At 37.2% G+C, this 10863-nt stretch overlaps 2 protein-coding genes across 7 annotated transcripts in view; one reads left to right on the forward strand and one right to left on the reverse strand.

Moving 5' to 3' along the window:
- RBM39 (RNA binding motif protein 39) overlaps nucleotides 1–7208 on the forward strand; it is a 31094-nt gene extending 23886 nt beyond the window's left edge. For 4 of the 6 annotated variants that reach the window (XM_030309690.2, XM_030309688.1, XM_032592575.1 and 1 more), the window contains 5 exons: nucleotides 1120–1170; nucleotides 3464–3545; nucleotides 5440–5545; nucleotides 6062–6140; nucleotides 6230–7208. In XM_030309690.2, coding sequence (XP_030165550.1) covers nucleotides 1120–1170; nucleotides 3464–3545; nucleotides 5440–5545; nucleotides 6062–6140; nucleotides 6230–6330 — 419 coding nt within the window. In that variant the 3' untranslated portion in view covers nucleotides 6331–7208. The remainder of the gene's footprint in view (nucleotides 1–1119; nucleotides 1171–3463; nucleotides 3546–5439; nucleotides 5546–6061; nucleotides 6141–6229) is intronic. The other 2 variants (XM_030309689.2, XM_030309691.1) reach the window with 1 other exon arrangement.
- A 2039-nt stretch (nucleotides 7209–9247) lies between these two features.
- Nucleotides 9248–10849, reverse strand: ROMO1 (reactive oxygen species modulator 1). Its single transcript, XM_030309700.1, has 3 exons — nucleotides 10743–10849; nucleotides 10425–10555; nucleotides 9248–9441 (listed from the first exon to the last, which is right to left on the reverse strand). Exons 2-3 carry the CDS (start codon nucleotides 10553–10555, stop codon nucleotides 9333–9335), a joined length of 240 nt encoding a protein of 79 aa, XP_030165560.1. The 5' UTR covers nucleotides 10743–10849; the 3' UTR covers nucleotides 9248–9332.
- Nucleotides 10850–10863: the final 14 nt, after the last annotated feature.

Raw genomic sequence — 10863 nt, forward strand, 5'->3', positions numbered from 1 at the left:
CCCCCCCCCCCCGCCCCAGCTTTTTAAATTTTTACTTCTAAGTAATCATTATACCCAGTGTGGGCCACAAACTCAACCCTGAGTTCAAGAGTCACCCACTCCACTGATGGAGCCAGCTAGACCCCCCCCCCCATTTTTGCCCATTTTTCCCCCTATTTTGAGAGAGAGTGCGAGTGGGGAGGGTCATAGAGAGAGAATCCCAAGCAGGTTCCCTGCTGCCAGTTCAGAGGCTAATTGGGGGCTTGAACTCCTGAAACCACAGGATCATGATCTGAGCTGAATCCAAAAGTCGGATGCTTAACCGACTGAGCCTCCCAACCCCCCCCCACCACCCATTTTTGTCCATTTTTAAGTTTTTCTGTACTCAGCAAGAAACCCAGATGAAGTGTTGCAATTGAATCACATGTTAATGAAAATTAGGTTGCTGTATCTGAACAGTTCTTATGTTGTGTATTAAAACTTTTAAGCTTCAAGATAGCTTTACAACACAATGCCATTTTCTTTGTTATTTAGATTAGATTTACTGTCTAGCAGCTTTCTAATAACTTGCCTTCCAATGGAGAATTTAATGATTATATGAGAAAATACACTGGTAAAAATCCCCGTTCTGTTTATTTTTAATAGTGACTAGATGATTAAATTTGTCTTGTATTTCATAGATGATAGTAAACTTGGTTAGAATTTATTCCTGCTTCATTAAGTTTGCAGACTAAGCCAGAAAACCAGACATAATTAAACTGTCACCTTCTGGGCTAAATATCCCAAGTACTTGGAATTGAATTCTCAAGATCAGGGTTTTCATGTATTTTCTGACTGGTGTGCTTCCCTTTCCCCATTTCCCATTATTCCCATATGAAGAGTAGTATAGTGGAATTCATTGGAGATTTGGTAGAGTAGTAGGAGTAGGAAGAAAGAGGCATAAGTAAGTTTCCCAGCATAGGAGGAAAGAAAAAGGCCCCAAAGCCTTGTCAATGAGGAATGGGGAAGGAGGTTTGGCTGCCAGGTTTTACTATAAGTTTATTTTGATAAACCCTGCTACTGTAGTCCTCTTTTATTAATACTTTCCTGACATTTACCCTGTTAGTTGAGGCTCTTCATTGTTCCTGCACTGAGCTGTAGAATTCTCTTTTGTTATAGATTTGCAAACAAGACTTTCTCAACAGACTGAAGGTGAGTTGAGCTTTTTATTTGTCTTTGAAATAGATGTTAATGTAGTAGCCAGACATAGTTGTTTGTTTATATTTAATATATCATTTGTTACATTTTGTATTTTGGATTCAGTTTTTAGAGAATGACATAGAATTCCCATCTGTTTAATGTGTATTTCAGTTGGGCTAATCCAGATCATTACAATTCCATGGATAAAGAAAATGAAAATGTCTGTATTTTTTGCTTTAGTCTGCTTAGAATTATTTTTAGCCTTATATGCTTATCTTTGTGTTCCTGTTACTAGTTTTGTATAATTAAAAGTTGGAAAACAGAATTTATTGTTTCAGTACACAAATCTTTAAGGAATCTGAACTTAACATAAGGTCAAGGACTCTAATGTTAATGATTTGTATTAATAGTGCCAAGCAATGAGACAATTATCCAGAACTAAATTGCATGCATATTTCAAAGAGTTGAAATTATTTCTAAAGTAGGGTATTTTTTCTTGTTTCGATTACCAAGTAAATCTCTGCTATTTGTTAGAGCATTTCACTTCTGAGCAAAATCAGTATCCATCTTTCATAGGTTGTATTTATGAGTTATTTTGGAGAATGATTCTTTATGGAAAAAGGTCTACCATGTTCCTTGATAGGAATTAAATGAATATTTTAATTCTTTTCCAGCAAGTGAGACATTTGCACTCACCTTTTTTTTTTTAACAGATTTTATTACTATTTTTAAATTTAAATATTATTTAATATACAGTGCAATATTGGTTTCAGGAGTGTACAGATTTTAAAAAGTAGAACTAGTGAGTTTTTCTGTTAGATTTCTATGCTGAATTCATTGTGTTTGCATTCATCTAGATTGAGCTAGAATGTTTCTATCATATATTTTCTAAATATTTTTCAGTATTCATAATATACTTCATTTGAGAAAATGGAAAACAAAGTACTCTTCAGTTTTATAAATGACCTAGTGTTTATTTCCAAGAGTACTTCCATTTGTTTATGGTACAGGTACACAGTGGGCCTCATTTCTATCTTCATTGTCACATAAGCATGGTTACATCTGTAACTTTTCTGAATAGAGTTTGACATTGAGCTGTTTTAGCTTATTTATTTTAATATGAAGCTTCTTGAAAGAAAAATAAGTAATAAAGGAGCAAAGAGCACTTGTAATTATCAAAAATAATAATCCTTAATGATGCATTTCATGCATGGCCCTAAGTTCTATTCAGTGAAATAATTTCTCATACTTCTCAGGTGATTGTTCGTTTTAATTACCCTAATTTCTAATGCGCTGTTTTATCCTTAGCTTTGTTTGTTGTTATATATTGGAATGAAATTTGGTCAAATATAATGATTACGGTGAGTTCTGTAACAGCTACTGGTAATGTTTGTGAATATCATAAAAGCAATGGGGCACCTGTCTTGACAGTGCTCACTTGAAACTTCAAACCAGTGTGAGTTTTAAATGTTCTTCCTGGATATTAGTGTCCAGTAGTTTTTCTTTTTTAATAGTGAATATTATAGATAATATGCTACTTTTAGTGTTTATTGTGCTATAACAGACCTAATAATTAAAAAATTCTCATTTGAGGGGTGACTGGGTGGCTCAGTTGGTGAAGTTGTATGACTCTTGATCTCTGGCCTTGAGCTAAGGGTTGTGAGTTTAAGCCCCACATTGGGCATGGAGCCTACTAAAACCCTCATTTGATTTAATAATAGGGTTTATATTTCTGGGATATTAGATTTTAAATGGTTGGATTGTTTTGTGCCTCTTATTTTTAAACAATCCTTTTATAATGTTTTATTTGAAAGGAAATATATAACTATTATGGGCAGAAACCTAAGGAATACAAAAGGGTATAGATTTATTTGGCATTTTAAAGGCTGCATTTTCATCATCCCCTGCTTCTTGGGGAATAAACTCCAGCAGTTCTACAGAATCAATCTGTTTTATCCTTTACCTTTCTGGATTGGTTTCTATGGATATTCATCTAAGTGAACGGATTTTGATTACACCTAAGGTTTCCGTTCTAAAAATAAAAAATTTTCCAACTCAAGATTGGGTATTTCAAATGTTAGGTTGCCCCCGATTCTGGCAACTCAAATTGGGTACTGTTCCACACTTTGATAGTATTATTAAGTAAGTAAATTAGTGAAGTGACTGACTATCCTAGTTTCAAAGTTGGCGTTTCTTGGTTTTGTTTTATTCATTAGGGATATTCTCATGCATTTTCCAAGAAACTAATTTATTTCTCTCTCTCTCTTTTTTTTTTTTTTTTTGTTTTGTTTTTTTTTTTTTTTAGCTTCAGCTTTAGCTGCAGCTGCCTCTGTCCAGCCTCTTGCAACACAGTGTTTTCAACTCTCTAACATGTTTAACCCTCAAACGTAAGTAATATACTTTGGTCAAGTTGAAAATGGTATATACAATTGACAACTCAACAGTTGCAAGGATTAGAAGGCACTGATAACTGCCCGCACAGTCGAAATCCAGGTGTAACTTCTGAATCTGCCAAAAGTTTACTAACAGCCTAATGTTGACTAAAAGCCTTATAGTAACCCAAAGTTGATAACACATGTTTTGTATAAGTCTTATATAGTGCATTCTTACAATAAGCTAAAGAAAAGAAAAGCCTAAGAAAGAGAAACTACATTTATAGTACTGTATTGTATTTTCTCAGAAAAATTCATGTATAAGTGGACCCATGCAGTTCAAACCTATGTTGTTCGGTGGTCAGGTGTACTGTGAAATGTTTAGTATTCAGCTTTTAAAAAAAGTTTTTATTTTGAGAGACCAAACAGTGCGTTCACAGTAGAGGGGCAGAGAGAGGAGAAAGAGAATCCCAAGCAGGCTTCTTGCTGTAGGCGCAGAGCCTGACATGGGGCTCAAAACCATAAAGTGCAAGATCATGACTTAAGCCAAAACCAAGAGTCAGATGTTTAACCAACTGAGCCTCCAAGGCGCCCCAATATTCCGTTTTCCTAAGTTAACTTTTACGATGTTTCAGTATATTTCATAGTTGAAATAATATAACGATTTTGATCCTTTTGGGGTATTTTAATGCTAACTTTTATATTGCTAATTCCTTTGGGTGTGTTTGTAAGATTGGAATTGAATTGAAAGGTATGTAGGTTTTATTTTCCAATTACATCTAAGTAATTTTATATGATATTTTGTATCAGTGTTTATTTTTTAATTGTAGTTTATATATAATGTGTTACATTAGTTACAGGCTCATAAGATAGTTGTTCTTCAGCTCTGTACCTTATGTTCACCAAAGGTGTAGATCTGTCAACATACACTTCTATTACAGTACCGTTGACTATATTTCCTATCCTGTACTTTTCGTCCCTGTTGACTTATTCCATAACTGAAAACCTGTATTTCCCACTCCCCTTCATCTGTTTTACCCATACCTGGACCCTGCTCACTTCTGTCAATCACTGTTTTGTTCTCTGTATTTATCGGTCTGTTTGTACTTTTTTTTTGGTTGTTCATATTTGTATTTGTGTTTATTTCTATTGCTAGTTTACTCTTACCAGTTACTGGTTTTGAAATTCTAATCTTACATAGGAGAAGAGGATCTTCAAAAATTTTCTTCCTAAAGATAAGTGCAGGCTGGAAATTAGGAATTTCTCTTTCCTGAGGTGCCTCGGTGGCTCAGTTGGTAGAGCATGTGACTCTTGATCTTGGGGCGGGGAAATAGAAAAAGGGAATTTCTCTTTCCTAATGCCTAGGTAATGATTAGAATTCCATTTATCAGTCCAAACTTTTGTTTGTTTTATAAGTCATTTATAATATACTCCAAGGTAAATGTAGATATCCTGTTCAATTGATTTAATAACCATATTTTATGAAGCATTGGTTTATACAATAGTAATTTGTATCATGCTGTTTGCATTGTTTATAATCATGGTTTACCATAGAAGGAGCCCTTCATTCTTGTGTTCTTTTGGTAACATCAAATTCTTTATTTTGGCTTTATCTGTGAAATGATTATAGACATTTGGTATAAGTATATTCTATTTTTGGTATATATTTGGTATAAGTATAAATTGATATATATCAATAAATAATGTAAAAGATAGAGTTAAGTTCATAAGCTTTGTTTCAAACAGTTCTTTATATCTTGGTTTTTATTTCCTCCAGTGTACTACACTGCTAAAGATGAATGATTTTTAAATAAAAGAATTCATATTTCAAATATTTTTATACAGGTGAGCCTACATATGTAACATTTTACAAGGTTGGTGTCTGATAGAGCTTAATAATTTCTTACAGAGAAGAAGAAGTTGGATGGGATACAGAGATTAAGGATGATGTGATTGAAGAATGTAATAAACATGGAGGAGTTATTCATATTTACGTTGACAAAAATTCAGCTCAGGTATTTTTTTCTTTATTCCCTAGAGCAAGAGAAGTTTAATCTGCCTTTTAAGTGCCTCCGGTATTTTGATCTTAATAAATATAAGATGTTGTTAATATTTTGTGACTTAGCCTTCACATATACTCGGGGCATATTCCCAGTCTTAAGTTTTTGTTTAATTCTGAAAGAAACTTTAACATACTAAATATATACCCTTCAAAAGAAGGGTGTATTTGTAATAATTGAAGAGTAGACTAGGCCATTTTATAGCTGTGTTGCTGGTTAGTGTTGAAAGCTTGCCATGAAATCCTGGCCTCTTGATTCATTGTTTAATTGCTTTGAAATGATAGAGAAAAAGTGTAGAACAAGTCTTTTGGAGGATAAAATGATTTCAATGCAACTCTAGGTGTACATACTAGCTAATGAAACAATTATTTGGTTGAAGAGCAGTTAGTTATTTTTACAGGCAACTTGAGTAAACCTATTCAAATTCATGTTATTTCCTACGTGCCCTTAACCTTTTTTGTTGTCTTTCAGGGCAATGTGTATGTGAAGTGCCCATCAATTGCAGCAGCCATTGCTGCTGTCAATGCATTACATGGCAGGTGGTTTGCTGGTGAGTTTGATGTGTTTTTTTCTGCTTGATTATTATGAAGGATATAATTTAAGTGAACATGCTTAAACCCTATCTGTTTCTTTCAACAGGTAAAATGATAACAGCAGCATATGTACCTCTTCCAACTTATCACAACCTCTTCCCTGATTCTATGACAGCAACGCAACTACTGGTTCCAAGTAGACGATGAAGGAAGATATAGTCCCTTATGTACATAGCTTTTTTTCTTTCTTGAGAATTCATCTTGAGTTATCTTTTATTTAGATAAAAATAAAGAGGCAAGGGTCTACTGTCATTTGTATACAATTCCTGTTACCTTGAAAAAATAAAAATGTTAACAGGAATGCAGTGTGCTCATTATCCCTAACTAGCAAATCCCACTGTATACAAAGCTGTTCTCTTGTTCTGCCTTTTAAATGTACATGTAGAAAATTACATTAAGGATCTATAGGAATAGCTCTAGGGGGGAACAAATGTGCTTAATGTAAAAAGGCAGACAGGGATGTAATTATGTTTTTAATGTTTCAGAAGCCTAACTTTTTACACAGCAGTTACATTTCACGTTTCACTAATGTTGATATTTGGCTAATGGTTTGGCAGAGGTTTCTAGAGTACACTTTTAGTGTATGGGAATTCAAGACAGCTAAAGGGCTGTATGATTAACATCTCATCTTGCATCATGATCAATTGGCAAGAAAAGGAGATTTCAAGATTACATTTCCAGATGGTATCTTTTCAATTTAATGTATCTGTAAAAGTTTCTTTGTAAATATTATGTGTTCTGGTGTGTCTTAAGATTCCAAACAAAATGATCCCTGCATTTCCTCAAAATGTTTAGTGGCAGTCTGGTAAGCAAAGCAGTCTGAGCAAGAAATAGGAAATGCAGAAATAGGTTTTGTCTGGTTGCATATAATCTTTGCTCTTTTTAAGCTCTGTGAGCTCTGAAATATATTTTTGGGTTACTTCAGTGTGTTTGACAAGACAGCTTGATATTTCTATCAAACAAATGACTTTCATATTGCAACAACCTTTGTAAGAACCACTCAAATAAAATTCTCTTAAAAAGGCCACAAGAAATCTTCATTTTTGAAATGTTTTAAAGTCATAGAAACTTCAAAATAGCATACTAGTTTCTTTGACTTTTGGTAGTTAATGAAGACTTGCTTCTTTGGGAAAATAGTGTGCAGAGTCTGGGGAAACTGTTGTCCTCAAGTTGTCTCTACATTGCTCCGTATCTCCATCTTAGCACTGTACTTCCTTAGGGTAATGCATCAAAACTTTAGGGATTTTCCATCAAGAAAACCAAACAAATCTGCCCACACCTTAAACCTGGGTAGTCTTAATTCTTTCCTGTGTCTGGGCGTCTTTGTGAGAAATGTTTCTGTATTTAAACACTGAACGAAATGGTGTAAGTTGAAACAGATTTAAGTGATTTCCCGGTTTGACTGCATGTTACTTTATAAAGGAATTTGAACTTGGAATAAGCCATCACCATTATATTCTGAACTCTGTTTCAAGTTTATCTACCTTGAACCTTTGAGTTGTTGCCCCAAATGGAATTACTTTCCAGTACCAATTTCTTCACCTGCTTATTTCTTTCTACTATATTGATTCGTTAGTGTTAAGGCCCAAGTTTTAATAGGTTTAGTTGGATATCCAAGTAATCAGTTTGGAGGTATGATTTCCTACCAGTCCTTTTGATGGATACTTAGAATTTCTTCCCTTAATTGCTTCAGTTACTTAACCCAAAGGAAACTTTCAAGATTCAATTATTTTTCAACTCTAGGCAGCACTGTTCCTTGGGGCAGACTTCTGTCAATGTTCTTTTGAAATCTAGTATCTTCATAATTTTCTATTCTAGATTCATATCCTATCAGGTTTGTTCTATCATTCCTTTCTGGGAGCTGGGCCAACTTAGGCATTTAATTAACCTCATAGGTGGTAGAGGTGGCAAAAATTTGCCCACTGCTGCAGAATGAGATGTAAACGATGTTAAGGGAAATGTACAAGTAATTGGAATAGTGTGAGGGACAGAAAGTAGTCAAATGAATTTAAGTGAGATCCTTCAGGTAATCCATTCCTGAGACCACATCCCACTCTGGGAAATCTAGCTGCTGTAGTTACCCTGGTTAGTGTAGTGTCTTGGTTGCAGCTGCAGGAGTGTCCTTAGGACACCCAAATATTCCCAAAATAATTTATGTCTGTCATAACATTACCGTTTTCGTTGAGGGGTAAGGATTCTTTTTTAAAGTAGGTTCCATGTTCAGAGTTGAGCCCAATGCAGGATTTGAACTTGAGATCAAGACATTTAACCGACTGAGCCGCTCAGGTGCCCCAAGGGGCAGTGCGGTTTTAAAGCACAGTTTGTCAAGAGTTGTGTGGCAGGAGTAGGTGAAGGACACTTGACCTTATTACAAGGAACCTAGCTTATGAAACCAATTCCCAGTGTTGGGGGCAGGGGTCAGTGTTATACAATTGATATCCTCACAGATGGCTGGTTAGGAAATTATGTGAATTTTGTGCTGTTAAGCTACAGAAATGTCTGATAGTTTGAGTTTGTTTCCCCATGGATGATTTATTCTTTTCCTGATTAAGTCAAACCTTAAAGGACAATTTTTTTTTTTAAGGTTTATTTTTGAGAGAGACAGAGACAGAATGCAAGTGGGTTAGGGGCAGAGAGGGAGACACAGAATCCGAAGCAAGCTCCAGGCTCTGAGCTGTCAGCACAGAGCCCAACGCGGGGCTCGAACTCACAAGCTGTGAGATCATGACCTGAGCTGAAGTCGGGACACTCAGACTGAGCCACCCAGGTGCCCCAAAGGACAATTTTTGAATGAACATAGCTTTGGAAATGAGACTTGGGTTAACACTACCTTTTGCAGTGTGACCTTGAGGAAATCTGGACTTAGTTTTTAACCTTTAAAATGGTGACAGTAACATCAACCTTATGAGACTGAATAACAAGAGTTTACTAGAATCTATGGACAGTTCATGTATGGAAAATTTTTGTAATTTTGGATTAACAGGATTTGAAAAACATGCAACCTACTCATTGGCCCACCTTAGAAGCTCTAAGCTGAATATAGGCAAGTCAGAAGAAAAAACACTCACTACTCAAAGATTTCTTTTATTATAGTACATGAGCTGGCACTGATGGGAAGGAGTAGCTGTAGTGGACAACCATTGCCCTGATTAACATCGGATGCCCATCCCAATGGCCATGAACGTGCCAAAGGTGCCTCCACTCTGCATCATGGTTTTCCCGATGCCGCCCATCAGCTCCCGGCCCCGCATTCCAATCCTAAGAGAAGAGGAAACCAAGATGCGGCAAACCAGGAACAAAAAATACAAGAAATGGCATTAACTGCCCTTTCCCAAATTACTTGAGTAGTAAATCAAGCCCTCTTGAAGTCTGGCAGGACGTTATCTCTTTCCACCTGAGATGGGTAATGACTAGCAAAAAAAGCATGCATCTTGGTCTCTGGGGCTTTTCTGATGAATAGTATTATGACCAGACTTCGGTTTTGGGGAGGCAGCTGAGGCAAAGTACCTAGAGAAACTAGTTTTTTTTCTGGTATATATAAAGACATTTGACTCTCTGATGGTTTCCTGGCATTAAAGCAATGATTGTGGGGTCAGACGTGTTTATGTCCCAGCTCTGCAATTTACAGGCTATGTCAACTGTAAGATGGGGATCAAAAGGTTCATAGGATTGTTGATAACACATTCAACATTTAGAACAGTGCTCAGTAAATGGTAATTTACAATGTGGAAAAATGGAAATAATAGTCTCTATTACATGTGAAAATGACATTCAGGGTGTAGAGTTTATCTGCTTCGTATCTATATCCTGTTTCCAGTACAGTAAAATTGCTCTCAATAAGTTTCACTATGCAGAACTAGAAATAACGGCAGCAACAGTAGTAACAACCATTTATTGAGCACTTAATATGTGCTACATTCTGTGCGAAGTGTGCTCTGATTTGATCCTTACAACTCCATGAAGTAGATGTTACTGACCTCATTCTACACTTAAGTAACCCAGACTCCAATTTGCTTAAGGTTACAGAAGGAGTAAAGAGACTTTCAGTTTGAGAGCTCATATTCTCTAGCGCCAAGGCTTCCAACCTTTCCATCCAGACTGAAGGTGGATAGGAAATCAGTCTCACTCATTAAAAGCGAGGGAACTGAAACGAAGTAGGTTCTATCCAGGCTGCAGGCCAAGTGGCGCGGGACGAAAAGGTCCGGTAGTTCCGCCCATAGATCACCGCCCTCGCCCCTCACCTGAGACAGGAAAAGGTGCCGAAGAGCGCCCCAGCCGCCATGCCCACTGCGCAGCCCATCACAAAGCCCATCTTCACGCGGTCGAAGCAGCTCGGCTGGGACTGTCCGTAGGGCCCCACGGCCACCGGCATCTGCGGGGTTCGAGGGTTAAGGGAGTGTGGGCCTAGCCGCCAGCCCGAGTCGAGCGGGGGCTGGAGGAGGCGGGGTGGGGAGCGGATCCAAGGGTTCGGGGAAGTCCAGGGAGGAAAATAAGAGCGTAACCCGACTCCATCACCCTATTAGCGTTCGGGTCCCCGCGCCGCTGTGCCCCCACCTCACCTCGTTCGCGGCTTCGGTCGCTCAGTTCTACGTCTCACACCAAACGCGAGGCGGAGCACGCCCGCGGCCTGAGGAACTGCTTCCGGGGCGCGAGGCAGAACTTCCGGGAGCGTGTAGCAGA

This window comes from Lynx canadensis, chromosome A3, assembly GCF_007474595.2.
Source record: "Lynx canadensis isolate LIC74 chromosome A3, mLynCan4.pri.v2, whole genome shotgun sequence".
In the NCBI taxonomy this organism is placed as follows: domain Eukaryota; kingdom Metazoa; phylum Chordata; class Mammalia; order Carnivora; family Felidae; genus Lynx; species Lynx canadensis.

Coding starts and splice junctions, on each gene's coding strand:
- ROMO1 (XM_030309700.1), bottom strand. CDS start 10,555: ATGCCGGTGGCCGTGGGGCCCTACGGACAGTCCCAGCCGAGCTGCTTC. Junction 9,442..10,424: donor GGCACCTTTTCCTGTCTCAG/GTGAGGGGCGAG, acceptor CTCTTCTCTTAG/GATTGGAATGCGGGGCCGGG.